The sequence below is a fragment of the Gymnoscopelus braueri genome, assembly GCF_963280865.1.
Source record: "Gymnoscopelus braueri genome assembly, chromosome: 5".
NCBI lineage: Eukaryota > Metazoa > Chordata > Actinopteri > Myctophiformes > Myctophidae > Gymnoscopelus > Gymnoscopelus braueri.
Genome location: NC_137606.1, coordinates 49,874,390 through 49,894,681, shown reverse-complemented (window position 1 = coordinate 49,894,681; position 20,292 = coordinate 49,874,390). Strand labels below are relative to the sequence as shown.

Sequence of the window (20,292 nt, the reverse complement as noted above, 5' to 3'; positions counted from 1 at the left end):
AAAACACTAAGATTTGAATGATAATAGAACATTAATTAAAGTCAGGGACATGATTGGTTTTCAAAGCCGTTAATGTAGGTTTCTTAGCAGCCTTTCTTCGCAGCCATTCTAGCAACTACCTTGCATTTAGAAGTCCCCAGATGTATCGGTAGGTCCCTGATCGTCTAGCTAAAAACATCGGACATAAATCGGACAAAATTAACCACCTGGTTCATACTGTAACCAGAACCATTATGAAGTGTAACACTCCTGAGTGGCTTCTGGGAAACAGAGTTAATTTCCTCAGGTGTTTCAGATCTGATGTGCTCAAGACTACAGCCAGTTAACTACTTAATCACTTAATCACTGAAACACTTAACAACTTAACTTAACCACAAAAATAATTATACATTATTTCGAAAATAGCAGATCTACAAGCTCACAATGCATCATAAATAAGCCTGTAGTTATTTTTAGAAATGGTTTCAATTTTAATATTTGATTTTCAACTACAATGACATGCTCAAAATTAGGATGCCAGCGTTAAAGTGGTTAAGGTAAAAGAAGTGCAGTTAGGTCTTGTATGTGCCTCTTGTGTTGCATGTTACACAACAAAAACTGCTTCAGCAATATTTAAAGGAATAGTTCACCCAGAAAATTACTTATTTTCTATCAATTACACACCCCATGAAGCCTTGAAAATGTTCTTTGTTTTTGACAAATTCCTATGCCAATAATTTGTAATCCTAGTTATTTTAGCATTCCGATGATAAAAACAGAAGCTAATAAAACACACACAGCAGTATAACAGTGTGACTCAGTCATGCCACGTTCACTGAAAACGTGGCATGTCCCTGACAAACAAGAACACAGCTCTTTACTGTACGATGGAGAAACGACCCATCACAAAACATCTCACAACATCACAGGACATCTCACCACCTCCCAGAACATCTTAGAAGCTCCCAAGATGTCTCAGAACCTCCAAGGACGTCTCAGAAGCTCCAGGACATCTTGGAAGTTTCCAGGACATGTTAGAAGCTTCCAAACATCTTAGAACCTCTCAGCACCTCTCAACCTCTTGCAACCTCCCAAAACATCTTAGAACCTCAGACCTCTCAAAACCGCTCACCACCTTCCAAGGCAAGTCAAGTTGAACTGTATGGCACATTTCAACAAGGCAATTCAGTATACAGTCCCAGAACATCTTAGAACCTTATCACAACCTCCCAGAACATCTTTGAACCTATTAGGACCGCCCAGAACAGCTTAGAACCTCCCAGAAACACTCCCAGAATCCACGCTCACCACCATCTGACCTACATACTGACATGTACAGTAACCTAGCATCCTACAGACCCCTTTCACAGCAGCAATTAGACAGGTAAACACAGTGTAAGTACGGTATTAACATTGCGTGTGTGTGTGTGTGTGTGTGTGTGTTTGATTTAGGTGTTGCTGTGTCCCTGCATGGACAGCTCCTGTACAGTTAACTTCCTGCTGGCACACAGAAACACCTCCAACAGAGGTGGTGGGCATTAACGCACGCTCCTTCAAAGGGAAACCTTTCGGATTTTCATAAACCCGATGCAATGGTATATCCTGGTCTAAATGAGGAGACAGAGTTGCCTTACCCCTAAACGTATTAGCCATATTTTACTATTTTGAAAAACATTTTTAACCCATTGATACCTGGAACGCATCTGTGTCACTTTAGATTTCTTTAGGCTATTCAAAAATAGCAGATATACAAGCTCATAGCGCGGCACCGAGTGCCGCGCTATGAACTTGTAGATCTGCTATTTTTGAAAAATCGAGGAAAAAAGAAATTGGTTTTTTTTATTCAATTTGTTTTTAGGATTTAGAAGACATTTCTAGAATCTTCTCAGGTCTTAATGGGTTAAATAGTTCAAATAGCCGATCTACAAGGTCACAATGTGTCGATGGGAAATAGGGATAGGGAAAAGTGGTACGGCGGCACGCAAGATAGGGCCCTTCAGGTCATTTCTATGAAATATACAATATTATTATGATAGATGGATCCTATTATACACTGTCATGAAATGCAGTTAATTTGTTTATTTACTTGTTATATTTAATATATGTGTTATACTTTGTTATATATATTTTGAGAGTACTATGGGAGCAATCATTGGCATGGTTTGTCATTGTCATCGGTAGGAACTGGGTGACAGCGGTGACACGCTCACAACGTGTCGCATCGCAGATCGGCTATTTTCGGTCTGCGACAATGGCATGCAACTAAATATAAATCTGGCTTTAACCCATTAAGACCTGAGGTTTTTTTAAAGTTTTGAAATTTTGAAACATTTTGAAAAAAAAAATCTAAAACATTTTATTTCAAGATTCTTTTTCCAAGATTTTTTTCAAAAATAGCAGATCTACAAGCTCATAGCGCGGCACTCGGTGCCGCACTATGAGCTTGTATATCTGCTATTTTTGAATAGCCAAAGACATCTAAAGTGACACAGATGCGTTCCAGGTATCAATGGGTTAACATTCATGAACGTTAAATATATATATTTTTTTGTATTTTCTTTTTCATAAAATAGAAATGACTGTGTTATGCCTCCTCCTTATATACTAAATATACTGTATGTATCTTGTTGTGGGGAGGTGGCGTGGAGTGGTCTTTGTGGATCCTCGATGGAAATATGCAAGTGGTCCAGAGCTCCAAAAAGGTTTGAGAAACACGGTTCTCAAACGGTGGTACTCACACTTTTTAAATCGCAAGGACCCCCAGATTGGTACGCATTAGGCCACACGGACCCCCATAGCATTTGTACGCACAAAATTCTACGCTACAAATGGTTCAATTTGTACCCTCTCTGAGTTACAGACCTGTAAGGTTTCATTTGTTTCCCATCAACAATTTTTAGCTGAGGAACCCCCATGGAAGGAACCCCCTCAAGGACCCCTGGGGGTCCTCGGACCCCGCTGCAAAGTGGGACCCCACAGTTCTAGAGAGGATGTGAAACAACATCATCCGCTATTCACAAGACTTTTCTGCTGCTGGTTGGTGGTTCAGCACCTTCACTCCTTCCTCCTCCTCCTCCTCCTCCTCCTCCTCCTCCTCCTCTGCTCCTCTGCTGAACTGGCGTCTGGCCAGCTTCTCTGGGTCATGTGACGCCATGTCACTGAAGTCACGGAAGATGTCCTGAAACGTCTCGTCGTCCCCTGAAAAGCACACAGCACATGACACTAACGTAACGTGACCTGATCTATGGCATCATTTGACACTTTTACACACATATGACACACAGTATTAAAAGGTAGGGTAAGTGTTGTTAAAATAAGTGTTAAATAGCTCAATATTGAGATAGTAATCATTGCTATAGAGCAGCGGTTCTCAAACCATGGGTAGGGACCCAAAGTGGGGTTGCGGGAAGGTGCCGCTGGGGTCGCACATTTGGCACCAGAAAAAAATAAGATATATCCTTTTTAAATCAAGAAACAGAAAAAAGTGGGGTCATCGTAACCAGCGTGAAGAGGACGTCAAAGACGGCCACTTAACACATTGATCGCTTGACTGTTTGAGCCTGTTTGGGGGGGGTCGAGCGAGTCAGCGAGTGATCAAGGTGTCAATATGCTGCTCTCTGCTGGTCGATCTGTCGTATGTGTTTAAAACCGCAGCCAGACAAACTATTTGAATGAACATAAAAAAAAAAAATACACGAAAATCGCTGGCACAGGGGTGAGTACATTATGAATAAACTCTGGCAGTCAATGTGTTAAGTTGACTCAGCAGAGCAGCAACACAGGAAAGAGACAACACACAATAAGCTCCTGAATTAGCATTTGAGTCAACAAACAAAATTTACGGATCGTGATCGCGATGTAACATTACAGAGCGGGGAGGTCATGCTCACAGACAACCCGACCCGTTAGCAACAGCTGCCGCCCAGCCGGGATGGAGAAAAGCGCACGGACGGTCGGCGGCCAAAGATAAAATCGAGAGCTGGATTAAGAAACTCTGGTGGTTCTGGCAACATATTTTGGCTAAATATGCTTCAGTTTACAAATGTGTGTACAGAAACACTTCCGCTGCTTTTATTGATCGACTACAATAATATGCATTAATTCATTTCATTGAAAGGCCTACAAATCAGCAGGAATCACTGCTGTAATTAATTCTGTGTGTGTGTGTGTGTGTGTGTGTGTGTGTGTGTGTGTGTGTGTGTGTGTGTGTGTGTGTGTGTGTGTGCGCGCGCTCTCACCCATGGATCCAAACATGCCCTCAGAGTCTCTCATCTCCTCGTTCATACGAGCCATACGGAGTCTGACGGAACAGTGAGACGTTAACCTCCAACTACACTAAACATACAACCATAGAAAACAGAAGGGCTGGGAAATATATCAATATTATATCCATATCATAATATGAGACTAGATATCGATTTTGGATATCATAATATTGTTATATGGCATAACTAGCAATACTGGTGCTACTATGTAGATTTGTCATAGCTATAGGCCCCTTTTGTGTCAACATCACTGATTAAACTCTATAACTGCCAAAGACGTTTATAAACGTCTTTGAGAAATTAGCTGTTGCCTGCCAAAGACGTTTAAAAACGTCTTTAAAAAAAAAATAAAAAAAAAAACTTTTTTCAAAAAAAAAAAATGTCTAAAAAGATTCTCTAATTATTTTGTATTGACACCTTTTCGATATTCCAAACGAATAAGGAGATAACAATTTCCAAAGATTTGCTGCTCCATCCACTTAATAATAAAATTGAAACGGACAAACAATTCACAATGTTTTTTGGTTTGAAACTACTGGTTTTGAGCTATTTTCAAACATCAAACAACACATGACAACAAGGTCAAATTGACCTCGTTGACATTTGCGGAACCACACCTGAATCTCATCTGTGATTAGAAATTTTCTGGGGATCAATCATACTTGAGAAAAATATTTTGTGGCTATGCGAAAAGGTACCAAAATCGGTCAAAACCCTGGCAGAGGCTACAGACTGTTCTGAAAAAACTCTGGCAGGGTGTCACGGCATTAGCTGGAGGCAAAACTAAGGAATATGTGGAGGCAATATGAATCACTTCAGAATAGTAGAAAAGTTATTTGGTAGTAGGCTAGGCTAGGTATTCAACTGCTGAACATGCCATCTAGCTGTGTTGTTGGGTTCCAAAATCTAAGGAGTATGAATGAATGAGAATAGCAAAAAAAAAGTATATAAACTCATGTCACCAGGATTTCCTTGGTTCCTTGGTTTCCGTTCCTAACAAACCAGTGCGATCCGGTTTAGAGCTAAATAATCACACAACTAATCAAATGAAAGGACGCCATCATCAAAAATGCTTGTTTTTCTAGCAAACACTTCAAATCGGGTACGGTCAAATAAAGTATTATCTGTTGTAATGTAGGTATGGATATGTGTCTAAATGTTTGTCAAACGCATTCATCAGAAATCGAGCTAACCAAATAGAATAGGCAGCATTGGCATGGATGTATAGAGCATCGCAGTTCCCGCCCACTTCCTGGTTCCACTTCAAAAAACTCAATGCATTTTTCCCATTGACATTTCCAAAAATATTTATATCAATTAATTTAAGCCTAGAATCAAGCCATCCAGGGTCCTGGTGAATCATGACCATAAAACGTTTTTTTCTGTGATTTTTTTTATTTTATATTTAATTATATGATATACTATATTTAATAAATACCCTTTGTTTTGCTGTTTTCAAAAAAGTTTTTTCACAGAATCAAACGTTTTATGGTCATGATTCACCAGGACCCTGGATGGCTTAACACATTGAGTGCCAGGGTCTTTTTAAAACAGGGTACAGTCGGTGCCTGGATTTTTAACCATTTTTGAACCTTTTTCAAGTAGTCACAAAATATTTTCAGTGATCACCGTCCTCAAGGTGATCTCCTCATTACACACATAGAGGTCTCGTACAATCGGGGGAAAAAAATTAAAAACATTAGGTAATCCGTTCCATAGTTGCAGCCAGTTGAAAATAGTCGAAAATAGTCAAAAATACATATTTTAGAAAAAAAGTACACAAGAGCCGAGATACAGGCTTTTGAAGTCATAAGTTAACCAGGAAGTGGATTGGAGTCTAAATATTCAAAAAATGATATCTCCTGGTGCTGGGAAGAAAAAAAAAAATAATAATAATACATTTTTTTTTTTTTTTTTCTCAAAAACGGTCATAACCGTTTTTGGCACACAATGCATGGCTTCTCAAAAACGGTCCGGACCGTTTTTGGCATTCAATGTGTTAAATTGGGTGCCAGAGGTTTATTAAAATATTATACTTTGAGTGCCAGGACTTTTTAAACATTTTGAACCTTTTTCAAGTAGTCACAAAATATTTTCAGTGATCACCGTCCTCACGGTGATCCCCTCATTACACACATACAGGTCTCGTACAATCGGGGGGAAAAAAATTAAAACATTCGGAAATCCATTCCATAGTTGCAGCCAGTTGAAAATAGTTAAATTAACATTGTAAAAAAAAAAAGTGCACAGGAGCCGAGATACAGGTTTTTGAAGTCATAAGTAAAAAAAAATAATAAAAAAAAAAGTAATTTTTTTTTTTAAACGTATATATACGGTTTTGGCACTCAACGTTAGTATGCGCAAAACCGTATATATACGGTTTTGGCACCCAATGTGTTAAGATTCTAGGCTTAAATTAATTGATATAAATATTTTTGGAAATGTCAATGGGAAAAATGCATTGAGTATTTTGCAGTGGAACCCGGAAGGGGCGGGAACTGCAATGCTCTATAGGGTGTCTATTGTGTTCAGCTATGCCGCACCCACTGAAAAACGTCACAATGTTTACAAACAGAAAAGGGCCCTGTAATAATAATCACTATTATAATCAGTAGTTACTGACAGGGTGACGATATCTGCATGGGCGGTTTCCACGGCGATGGCCAGAGGGTCGTGACCTCTCTCGTCAGCTGCGTATTGATTGGCCCCTCTCTTCAGCAGCAGACACACCTGACTGGACACAGTAACAATAACAATATTATTTGTGTGTGTGTGTGTGTGTGTGTGTGTGTGTGTGTGTGTGTGTGTGTGTGTGTGTGTGTGTGTGTGTGTGTGTGTGTGTGTGTTTTGATAGCCTAGGCCTAGGGCACGTGCACAAGTTGGTTGTGAGGGGCTTTCAAATGGCCGGCCTCCCCAAAAAGAGAGCCAAACAGTTCTGCAGCAAGGTACAGCTCAGTATCAGCTATTGAAGCCGCTCAATTTGGAGGATGCGTTGTTTCCTTTATCCATGATCGATGTGTGCTGTGTCTGACAACAGTATGTAACCATGTTCTGCCGTCTAGGCACTTTGTAACTGGCTGTTTTCCTATTATATTGTCTGATTGCATTGGCAGTGTTTATGTCCTTTGTACAAGGCATTCTTGTACTTCTGCTTATGTGGTCATAAATAAATATTTTGTGCGTGCGTGCGTGCGTGTGTGCGTGCGTGCGTGCGTGCGTGCGTGCGTGCGTGCGTGCGTGCGTGCGTGCGTGCGTGCGTGCGTGCGTGCGTGCGTGCGTGTGTGTTACCCAGTGTGTCCAGCAGTGGCAGCAGTGTGCAGAGCTCCATGTCCTCTCTGGTCTCTGTGGTTGACGTTGGCTCCGTTCAGTAACAGGAACTCACAGGCCAGTAGAGAACCCTGTTACAATACACACATGATCATTCATTGGAAAGATGAAAAGCCATAATTTCCCCGTGTCATTGTTTCGCACTAAACACAACAACAACATATCACATGTCACTAACAACACAAGCCACAACGTGCGCACTTAATTTACGGGTGGCGTAGGCTACTTTTCATTGCTAACCACACATCTGGCCCCTCGGAGCATAATTAATTGCGGCCAGCACAAACACACAACATTACGGTCGACCATGTTGTTCCCTAGCGTCACCGCCGACCACCGCCGAGCGACACCGAAACACCGCGAGCCAGACAACATCACGGCCCGGGTACACCATTTTGTTCCCTTTAGCGTGAGCACCGCCACCGACCGGCAGTCTCTTCAGACCGGCAGTATGGGTTGCCACGTTTGGAAAAGACAAGCAGCAGGTCAGTGTTGCCAGATGTGCGCCAGACACAAGCAACCACCTTCATGAAAAAATAAAACCCAGCCGAAGGGGTCCGTGATGTTTCACGGGGGTCCCAACACTCCCAGGGGGTCCCCCGTGTATATATAATCTTTTTTTTTTAAACTTTTTTTTGGGACATTTTTATCCCACGATTTTGGTGCCCCAAAATAAGCGCGCCCTCACTAGAGCCCCGTGCGCGGCTAGCGGGCCGGGCGCCCTACGCCTCTAGTAAGTTACAATCAGTATATCAGTTAACATGAGTTTAATATAGAAGTTTAAGAGAACGGATCTATTCCAAACCATGGGATAGGAATAGATCTGATTTAATTCATTGCGCGTAGTATTGTATCGCGCGACGAATTAAATCAAGCTCTTAACAGTCATTATTTAATTTCAAGCTTTCCCCCCCCACCCATATCCCCTCCCAATACAACAGTGGTCCCCATGTTGATTCTAAGTCAGGTTGGTGGTCTCTGGTTCATAATCAGTTGAAAACCCCTGCTCTATAGCAATGATTACTATCAGAATATAGAGCTATTTAACACTTAAATATATAGTCAACTTTAACCAGTTTAAGCAGTGTTTGTTTGAGTGTTATTGTGTTCATATATTCAATATTCATGCCCAAAAACATCTACAATCTAGAATAACATTACTTTAAAAATACATTAAGAGATATGTCATTTGTGTATTTGTTTAATTTGACTGAACTCTTTTAAAATTTCATTTCACAATGTTGATTTGTCTTTTTGTATACATCTTTTGATTTAGCATACTTTAGCGTGTCTTTTTAAATTGCATGTCTGTATTGTATTTGCTTTGTTCAGGGCCCAGCGAGACTAGAGGCTCATTCATGTGTCTCTAATGGGGATCCTTTAATAAACATAAACATGTGTTGATCCTCTCACCCCCATAGCAGCAGCGATCAGGGCGGTACGTCCCTCCTCTTCCATCAGACTGAAGTTGACCTCTGCACCCTGGGCCAACGAGGCTGCCATAGTGACCAGGTCTCCTAGCAACGCGGCACGGTACAGCCCGCGTGTTACCTCCTCCTTCGCCACCTCTGTCAGAGTCACACATGTACCGGATGTCAGTTGTATATCGTCACTGTCAGGCAGAAACCTTCAATCTCCAAATGTCATCTTTTTATATTTTCATAAATGAATGCCATATTCTATACTTGCTATACTTGGTCGTATGATGGTGTCACGTAAAAGTAGCGAAAATAGCCCATCTACAAGCTTTCTACAAGCTTTTCAAGCAGGTTGAAAGTGGCCAAGCGTGTCTGTGTTTTTTTTTAAATACTTAACCAATGTCACAAAAGCTTGTGACTAAATAATAATTACCGTACATTGGATTAATTGGTTCCAATGGATCACATTTCTTCCCCATACACACGCTTGGACTCTGATCTTGCAAATTGTAAGTCACTCTAAGAGTGTCTGCTAAATACCTACATTTGAGTAAAACTATTCAGACATTATGGAAGTGTAGAACCAGAGGCCACATGATGACTGATTTACATGGTAAGTGAACTTACCACTAGAGGAGCTGTTCTGAACAAACCTCTTCTCCAGGTATTTCTCTTTGATCCATGTCTCTTTATCTGACCTGAAAGAGAAAAAACAACAACATTACCAACATGAAAATACTTTTGTGTAATCATCATAAATACTATTTCTGAGCATCATTTTTGGAATAAGTTAATACTGATTAGTAATAGCTTAACCTGGGGCAGTCTGCTCTGGGCTTGGCTCTGCCTTCCTCTGAACACCTGGCCTCATAGATGCTGTTGCTGACATCATTTCCTAGAACACACAGCAGCTGAGCAGAGGAGACAACACATCAGTAACTCAAATGAGAGTACAAACCCACCAAAGTTCGAAGTACTTTGAGACATTTCTCTTACAGTAAAGTACTAGACAGTACAGTAGAGAGGCGAATGTGTGCGTTACCTTCAGCTGTTCAGTGTCCCAGGAGTCCAGAGTGAGAGAACGCACTTTAGAAATATGAACCCCAAGACTCCTACAAACACATTATGACACAATATAAGACTCCTCCTAAAACAAATTATGACACAATATAAGACTCCTCCTACAACACATTATGACACAATATAAGACTCCTCCTACAACACATTATGACACAATATAAGACTCCTCCTACAACACATTATGACACAATATAAGACTCCTCCTACAACACATTATGACACAATATAAGACTCCTCCTACAACACATTATGACACAATATAAGACTCCTCCTACAACACATTATGACACAATAAAACAACACAACGCCACAATATAACAAGACATACAGACAGACAGACAGACAGACAGAGGTACCTGTGTACTCCAGAACATTGTATACACATGGTGATTCCCAGGTTGACGGAGGCCCAGCGAGGCTCCGCTTCCCCGCAGTCACAGCAGCTCAGGTTCCCACGCCCCCCGAGGGCCACGCCCACTGCCACCTCCCCCCGCTGGGGAGGGGAGGGGCTGGACTGGGAGTCACGACTGCTCAATGACTGGGGGGACCCTTTAGGCTGCACACGCACACACACACGCACGCACGCACACACACACGGTATGAGTATAGTAGAATAGAATGCAGAATAAAGTCATTGTTAACCGCTGTGTCAGGTGGAAACCTTGCATGTCCAAATCCGTGACTTTTCAGGAAATGTAAAACAGAACCTGTGTTCCAATGGATCCAATGTAGTTATTATTTAGTCACAAGCTCTTGTTAATACTTTTCATTGGTTTAAAACATTTATAAAAACCCACAGATACACATCCCCACTTTCAACCTGCCGTCCCTATTCTGGGGATGTCATTAATATAGGCGAAAACCTTTCAAAGGTTTCACAAATCATTCAAAATCTTTTAAAAAAAATATCGAGAAGCTTACAACGCGGCCCATCGCAGCACGCTTTGAGCTTGTAGATCGGCTATTTTCGCACAATGCTGTCATTAAAAAAGGCATTCATTTATTTAAAAGATACAACATGAAAAGAAGAAATATAGAGATACAAGGTTTCTGCCCGACAGCAACAATTTGATAGATTTATGATTAATAATATAGGATGTGATTTGATATCGTATGATAATATGTAATGATAGATATGATTTGATGTGATAATACATAATGATATGGTATGCAGTGACCTGTACTTGTGGCATGTCTGTGGTCTTCCTGTAGGCCAGATCTATGCTGCCCTGAACAGCACTGACCCAGCACTGTCTCAACCCCTCTGAATCTGCCTGCAGAACACAACCCCTACACGCGCACACACACACACACACACACACACACACACACACTTATAATATAAGTATTTATTATTATTATTATTAATTTTTTGTGTTATCCTTTTAGCATAACCTTTGACTGCACTACCTGTATTGTTAACTAACTTGCAAATAAAGTATTCAATCAATCAATCAATCAATCAAAGACACGGTATGGAGTATGCTGTGCAGTACGCTGCAGGTCTTACTTCTGTACGGACAGCAGCTCGAAGCAGAATCTGCGGTCGATGGAGTCCATAGGTTTGACAGCACACAGCCTGAGGTCATCAAACAACGCCACGCTGTCCTCCTAAAACATGCAACACATGCACCACTTTAAAACAGTCTGGTCTGCAGAGCCCAGTCCACACACCAATGACTCGCAACGCAACCAGTTGCAACCGTGTTATGCTATATAGTATGTAGTGAGACAGAACATTTTCATAGCCAAGCGTTGCCATCCAAAAAAACGTCAGAGGAAGCGTATCTGATACGCAGGAGGAGGGGCCGGGGGCAGCAAGAATGTAGACTTCGGTTCAAATAGCCTTTCTCATGTGATAATGTGGCGTCTGAGGTGAAGGCTATTGTGTTGCTTTTGTTGCTATTGTCTTGAGGTGATAATGACCGCTGGCCAGTTTTGAAGTAATTAACACATTAACTACTTAATAACAAAGCGGTTATTTCATTTGGCGACCGTGCTGTGCGTGTGCCGTGTGGGAGGGAATAATTATAGTATGCCCTCCGAAAAAACCTAGAACAGACCACTGCTTACAACCAGTTGCAGGGTTCTTAATTGACCTGTTGCAGGTCGGTGCAGTTTGGGGATTCTGATGCAAGTGGTTGCAGTTGCAACTTGTTCCGTTGTGAATCATTGGTGTAGAGTGGGCTTAAGTGCTTAATAATAATAATAATACAATTTGTAGAGTCTTACCTTGTGTGACTTCCTATAAGTGAGTTGGTTGTCTCTGATGGAAAACCAACATCTGTAGAGAAATATATTTTCACATATTACATCTACATGTCATGAACACATGGTTTATCTATATTATATCTTAGCCCCATCTGTGATGGCTAATTATATCTACACACACACAGACAGACAGACAGACAGATAGATAAGCAGACAGACACATAAACAGACAGACAGATAGGTGTCTCTACCTCTTCCATGTTTTAGTTTTCCGTCTAGAGCGTTTGAACAGATAACCCTGGATGGTGTCATCAGATCCAGGACATGGGCCAACCACAGGCTCCCCTGAGGCATCCTGAACACACACACACACACACACACACATTTTTTTCAATGATGCCGAGATTACAAAAGCATAATACAACAGTGTAAATAATAATGATGAATAAAAACAACAGGATAAACAAGTTATGTATGTGAAAACAGCAAAAAAATAAAATAAAACAGTAATAAAGACAGCTTAATTAAAACAGTGACAATCTAAAACAACAAGATTAGCTAGCAAGTTTTTAAATTGACCCAGCGAGCCCATGGAATCCATTTTTAAAGTGCGTTGTAATTCGTTCCAAGTGAAGGGAGCGCTAAACCTGAAAGCTGTTTTGCCTAGCTCGGTGTTGGCCTTGGGGACCAGTAATGGGATGTATTCCTGAGAGCGTGTTTGATGGGTGGAAGTATTTGGTTTTAACAGTGATGAAATATATTTTGGTGATTTATTTAATAGAGCTTTATAAATATAGATGTACCAATGATGGCCTCGTCTCATGGAGAGAGAGGGCCATTCCACTGTAGTATATAAAGTGCAATGATGTGTGTTATATGGATCACCTGTGATGAACCTGAGAGCAGAGTGGTACATCTAGGGGCTTAAGGGTGGTGGCAGCAGCCCCATTTGAACAGATAACGTACGCGCACACACACACACACACACACACACACACACACACACACACACACACACACACACACACACACACACACACACACACACACACACACACACACACACACACACACACACACACACACACACACACACACACACACACCATTTTGTTGCATATTGTGTTTTATATTATATATTATAATAAAAAGTTTATTTTATTTAATTTGTTTTATTGTGGTTTGTTGTGCTGTTAGTTCTGGGGACTGTGTTAGGGGATTAATGTGTTATGTTGTTTTATGTCATATTTATTAAAGCAGTAAATAAAAGTGGATTTCAGAACTCCTAAGAGGACCAATGAGGCACGAGGCCAAGCGGAGTGCTTCCCAGTTCCCACCCTCCTAGCTGTTATAAAATCATGGTAAACCATGGTACACAAATAGTGCACCTGTGTGTGCACTGGTGCTAATAGTACACCATTAACCACTTTAACCCATTTTTAGGCCCGAGGCCGATTCTAGAAATTCCTTCTAAATCCTAACAGTTTTCTGAAAAACATATATATTGTTGCTGTCGGGCTTCTCCATATCTTAACTGTGTTTTTTTGTTGTAAATTAACGCCCTTCTTGATCATACTACAGCAACACACAAAAGTACCAGATCTACAAGCTCGAAACCTGAAAAATCCTGAAAAGTAACAGTTTGGACATGAGGTTTCCATCCGACAGAGACGATATAGAGCTAAAATCTAAAATGACACAGATGCTTTCCGGTTTTAATGGGTTATGTGGTTAATTGTGTTGTACATACTCTCTGTTGTACCAGCAGGTGTTCGTTCTCCAACTCTTTCCTTTTAGCTGCACACTCCACTGACAGCTGAGCCAACTGAAACACAACATCACAATACAGTGGAACTTAAACACAACAACTAACACTTAATCTCTCACTCACACACACACACACACACCATACAGTAGAACACAACAGAACACACTAGAATAGAATGTTTGCGTGTCCAGTGTTGCCATGGTTACCTGTGATGCCATGGTTTTCATGTTAGGCTGCAGATCTCTGAGGAGGTCGAATCCCTGATGGAAGAATGTGTACTGGGCATGGAAGTAGGAAAACACCTAACAAACAATAACAACATAAACACAATCATTATATACACACTGCACTGGGGCATGGAAGTATGAACACATCTAACAACACAAAACACAAGCATTAAAATACACTGTATTATACAGTATATACAAAATATAAAATAGTAACATTAAAAACAAATGCAGCTCACAGAGTTTAAGATGTCAACCTTCTGTTGTGTCTTGAAGTTATTCAGCTGAGGGAATCAGAGGGAAGACACATATGATAATCTATACATACAGTACATACAGTACACACACACACACACACACACACACACACACACACACACACACACACACACACACACACACACACACACACACACACACACACACACACACACACACACACACACACACACACACACACACACACACACACACACACGATGTGGCGATTCGATTCCGATTCAGAGGGCTACGATTCGATTATATTCCGATTAGCGATGCCTGATTTACTTACATTATCTTTTATTGATAATAAAAACAAATGGAAGAGATGTGTCACTGTCAACTGGAAGGTTATATTTGACAACATCAACAATTGCAGAAAACCTTTTTTGTAAAATAATACTGACTTATAAGTTATAACAAAGGCTTCTCAATATACTGATAACCAACCAAAATCTGGCTGCTGCTCTGAGCAATTAGCAATATGATGAAGAAAAAAAGAAGAATAAAAAAAAAATATATAGAATAGAAAGAATAGAATAGAACCTAAAGACAGTAGTCCAATCCAAAGTGTTGGTAATATTAGAATAGAATAGAATAGAACCTGCAGACAGTAGTCTAGTCCAAAGTGTTGGTAACATTAGAATAGAATAGAATAGAACCTGCAGACAGTAGTCTAGTCCAAAGTGTTGGTAACAATAGAATAGAATAGAATAGAATAGAATAGAATAGAATAGAACAGAATAGAATAGAACCTGCAGACAGTAGTCCAATCCAAAGTGTTGGTAACATTAGAATAGAATAGAATAGAACCTGCAGACAGTAGTCCAATCCAAAGTGTTGGTAACAATAGAATAGAATAGAATCTGCAGACAGTAGTCTAGTCCAAAGTGTTGGTAACAATAGAATAGAATAGAATAGAATCTGCAGACAGTAGTCTAGTCCAAAGTGTTGGTAACAATAGAATAGAATAGAATAGAATAGAACCTGCAGACAGTAGTCCAATCCAAAGTGTTGGTAACATTAGAATAGAATAGAATAGAACCTGCAGACAGTAGTCCAATCCAAAGTGTTGGTAACAATAGAATAGAATAGAATCTGCAGACAGTAGTCTAGTCCAAAGTGTTGGTAACAATAGAATAGAATAGAATAGAATCTGCAGACAGTAGTCTAGTCCAAAGTGTTGGTAACAATAGAATAGAATAGAATAGAATAGAATAGAATAGAATAGAATAGAATAGAATAGAATAGAATAGAACCTGCAGACAGTAGTCCAATCCAAATTGTTGGTAACATTAGAATAGAATAGAATAGAACCTGCAGACAGTAGTCCAGTCCAAAGTGTTGGTAACATTTGCGTGTAGCCAGCAGCAGGTGACTGGCTCGCTCCGCCTCGGGCGCCTTGTGACGAGGAGCCTGAGCGTTCTTCACTGCTGCTGACTCCAGATCAGCTCCAATACGAACAAACTCTCTACGGGTCTCTGACAGCTGCGGCAGGAACCTGACACATGAACAACAAACCAGCATCACCACCGTCACCTTCATCATCATCTGGCTGTCAACAATGTGTCTTTCTCTGAGACTTTCTCAAAGTGGGGTCCACGACTCCACGCCACGGCCAATAATACATATTGGTTTGGGGGTCCTTGAAAACCACTGCTCTAGGACAAGGGTTCCCTTTTCAGGCCGCGACCCCCAAAATAATCATATTTGAACTGGGGACCCCCCACCCTGACAAGCACTTGGAATTGTAGGCATTACCTTTAGTTTGACCCGGTTCCACAGATAAATATTGTGAAGACAGCCAAACTACAAGCTCACAACGCCTCGCACTGCGAGGAGTTTTCACAATGTTTGCCTCTTTCTTACATAATATTTGACAATTTGGTATTAAAAGGCCTTACAAGTCATTAAATTGTAACTTTAGAAATGTGCAGATACCCTGTATACACTTATAGTGTATGTTGGTTAGTTTACCGTTGAGTGAGAAAACAATGTTGCACATTAAGCTAATCATTTGGGGACTCCCCTGGGGGTCCCGAACCCCCAGTTTGGGAACCACTGCACTAAGATATCATTTAAGATCTCTGTATCCGTGTCTTTCAGTGAGTGGCATGCATACATACTGAGAGAACAAGTTGGTCAGCTGGTGTTTGATGGCTCGCTGTGCTTGATCAAACAGCATCTGCAACACAAACATCACAAAGCACTGGAACATTAATACCACTATTAATAGCGTCCTCAACACGACTATCATTTTTTTTTGTCAGGTGGTACACTTTAATATGACTAATATTAGTCACATTATTGATATTACTGCTACTATAGTCACATTAATGTTGATTTACAGCTACTAATCATTATGACCAAGATTAGTCATATTATTTCTAGTACAGTACTACTAGTAATTCTAATTAATTACTGCGACAGTTATTAGTAATGAATATGATCATTATTAATATTATAAAGGTGAACTCACAGTGTGGAAGTTGACCATCTCCTGTAGAGCCTGACTGAACTGGTTCAAACACGTCTGAAAACACACACACACTTTAGTGAATACAAGAACGCTCGCCCCAAAACACGCTCGCCCCAGGTCAAATCCGTGACCTCGGAACGGTCGCCACCAAGTATTCCTAAACGTAACCTCAGTAAAACTATGCCTAAATCTCACTGTCTCACTGTCTCACTGTCCAACTGTCCAACTGTCCACCTGTCTCACTGTCTATCTGACTCACTGTCCGACTGTCTCCCTGTCCACCTATCCACTTGTCTCACTGTCCACCTGGCTCACTGTCCGCCTGTCTCACTGTCCACCTATCCACTTGTCTCACTGTCTAACTGACCAACTGTCCAACTGTCTCACTGTCCTCCAGGTGAGACAGACAACCCAGGGTGTTATATTGTAACACCAGTGTGAGTGATGTTATTCCATCATATTGATATTAAGATGTTATTCAACAACTGCACTGTCTCCAGGACAGGTCAGTTGAAACCCTACCATTAGGACGCTGTCTTTCCTGTGACTGGTGGAGAGTTCTGCCATGCCGGCAAGGAACAGCTCATTGGCTGCGTTGTACGCTTGCCCCGCCTCCACCATTTTACCACACTGTGTCATCACCTGTGAAAGCCATGACACACACACACACAACTCATATAAACACACACAATTCAAAAACACACACACTAAACGGTAAACACACACCTCCACAAAACACACACCATAACACACAGCTCAGCAGTAGTCGTGGCAGTACAGTACAGTAATTATAGTTGAGTCAGGATGGAACACTCTGCTCATACTGTACATTTAACTATGTACTGTATTACAACAAATGGAATACAGTTCTACTTGGCACTGATGGCTCCGCTGGAGAGACGGGGAGACCCCTGTTACTGAACAAAAAAACGTCTAAATCTTTTAGTTTTCAACATATCACTTATCCCCTTTAAAAGTATGAATTGTTATTGTACATACCTTTTCCACCTGGCTTTCTAATCGAGTGACATCAGTTTCACACTGTTCCAGACTCAACCTGGATCACACACACACACACACACACACACACACACACACACACACACACACACACACACACACACACACACACACACACCAACAAGAACAACATGTCAACAGATATTGTTGCCATGGTGAATAAGAAAATATTTATTATTTTTTTGCTGTCAAAGCACCCTTGAGCAAGGCTTTTCATCAACATAATTAACCATCTGCTCTGTTCTCTCTCTCTCTGTGTGTGTGTGTGTGTGTGTGTGTGTGTGTGTGTGTGTGTGTGTGTGTGTGTGTGTGTGTGTGTCTCACCTGAACACAGGGGAGTCTTTGACACACTCTTCAAAGTCCAGCAGGGTCTCCATCATGTACAGTAGGATGTTGGTTTCAAACTGTCTTCAGTGGCAGATAACGAAATGATCAATATGATTGATTGAATCTCCACACATCTTCCTCAGACTGCAGCCAAAACGACACTTATCAATATCGTCAGTGGAAAACTCTCATCATCATAACGGACGGGAAACCAGATGAATTGTCTTTTCCCCCAAATAAACGTACAGTATAATTTACAAGTTTAACGCGGAGTTGCATGCATGTCTATCACCACATCAGGACTGCTTACAAATAACATTACAAAGTACAGTACATTATATTGATATGTAGTGGTTAACAGCTGTCCATAGCCTATGGTTCATACTGGCTGCTTCTAGCTAAATGAGATGACTGCATCTTCCTGTAAACATCCGGGTTCAACTGGTTGTCTGATTCGGATCACACGACGGTCGTCTGTCACGACCGTCATGGATGAACTTCAACCTGGTGTTTGCACTGTCATCATTTACAACCCGTACATCTACATAAACGTTCGGATTTCAAATATAAAGTGTTGACCTCATGGCCACAAATGGTACAATTATATACAGGTCCTCAGAAGTACCCGTATTTTCCGTGTTGTTCAATAAAAAGCATTTTAATTTAATGGGTGGCCATTTTCTCATAGAGTTAATGTATCAGCGTGCAATACACCTCCCAACCGATAGGGTCGAGTAGTTGAAAGCTTATGGAAGAAATACGGAGAAAATTGCCAACGATCGGATTAAAATGTTTTTTATTGAACAATACGGAAGATACGGGTACTTTTGAGGGACCATATATAATTGCAATATCTGTGGCCGTGAGATAAGCACTTTATATTTGAAATTTGAACGTTTATGTAGATGCACGGGCTGTAAATAGAGAAAGTGCAAACACCAGGTTGAAGTTCATCCATGACTGTCATGTTTCAGGGCTATACGGTACATTTTTGCCTCGCCATTCTAAAATAAGGCATTATTATATGCCCTCAGAAATGTAGCTTCACTAGCTTGATTTTGTCATAACTTTGACACAAACTAACATAATTTGATAGCTTAACTTAGTTTTAAAAATATATTAAAAACAAGTCTGACAGCCTATATAGTCTATATCTAAATAGTAGAGTTGCATTTTGAATACATACACACATCAAACACATGCACAACAACAAAAAAGTACCCAATGTCTGTCAAGTCGATTTAAAAAGAAAAATAGGACTTCCGTTTGTGAACTTCAAAATAAACTATGAATACGTCCATTCATTGCAGTCTGTTCAGTTATAGTCAAGTCTTAAGTTTACCATACAAATCCTGTAACTCTGCACCATAATAGCCTATAACATCATATCTCTTTTTTTAAACATTTAAGTCAACTGAACTAAATTCGATTTATAAAGCACATGGAAAGACACTGGAAGACCTTTGCTTGTGTAACCCAAGAGCAACAGGCATGTACCAGACAGACCACTGACTTATGATTAAAAAAAATTTGTTATCTTTATTACAAAATACAAAAAGGTACAATAATATCAATACATTATGCAGATTATAACTGTAAGAACAATTTTGCCCACCACGGGCCGGCAGACCATGACTCCCCAGATATGGAGTGTGCGGCCGAACCTTTACAATAAAGGCCATCTATCTTTAGCAGTGTTGGCCAAGCTATACTTTAAATGTAGTATAGCTAAACTACCTGTTATACACTTCATAGAAAGTAACTGAGTTACACTAAAAGCTATTTTTCAAGTAGGCTAGCAATTACACTACAATGTGTTCAGGGACGTGCTGGCCACTGGGAAATTTGGGACAATTCCAAAAAAGGCCTCTCCATTCCAGGCCGACCAGGCCGGCCGTTTTTTTTTTAAATGGCCGAAATTAAGTACCGG

At 40.6% G+C, this 20,292-nt stretch overlaps 1 protein-coding gene across 1 annotated transcript; it reads right to left on the bottom strand.

The window, feature by feature from the left end:
• Positions 1 to 2,481: 2,481 nt before the first annotated feature.
• Positions 2,482 to 18,749, bottom strand: LOC308085379 (arf-GAP with coiled-coil, ANK repeat and PH domain-containing protein 2). Its single transcript, XM_080428527.1, has 22 exons — positions 18,360 to 18,749; positions 18,015 to 18,072; positions 17,538 to 17,657; positions 17,016 to 17,069; positions 16,663 to 16,721; positions 15,854 to 16,037; positions 14,515 to 14,559; positions 14,255 to 14,350; positions 14,031 to 14,105; positions 12,532 to 12,635; positions 12,302 to 12,353; positions 11,580 to 11,680; positions 11,248 to 11,359; positions 10,426 to 10,625; positions 10,032 to 10,101; positions 9,806 to 9,900; positions 9,617 to 9,687; positions 8,985 to 9,139; positions 7,533 to 7,642; positions 6,868 to 6,978; positions 4,218 to 4,279; positions 2,482 to 3,177 (listed from the first exon to the last, which is right to left on the bottom strand). Exons 1-22 carry the CDS (start codon positions 18,413 to 18,415, stop codon positions 2,990 to 2,992), a joined length of 2,178 nt encoding a protein of 725 aa, XP_080284653.1. The 5' UTR covers positions 18,416 to 18,749; the 3' UTR covers positions 2,482 to 2,989.
• Between the last annotated feature and the right edge of the window lie 1,543 nt (positions 18,750 to 20,292).

Bases quoted from the DNA above. Each gene is read 5' to 3' on its own strand.
- LOC308085379 (XM_080428527.1), bottom strand. From the start codon at position 18,415: ATGATGGAGACCCTGCTGGACTTTGAAGAGTGTGTCAAAGACTCCCCT. The intron at 12,354-12,531 runs GTAGAGACACCT...ATTTCTCTACAG, and splicing joins AAAACTAAAACATGGAAGAG to ATGTTGGTTTTCCATCAGAG. The intron at 3,178-4,217 runs GTGAGAGCGCGC...TGTGCTTTTCAG, and splicing joins GGGCATGTTTGGATCCATGG to GGGACGACGAGACGTTTCAG.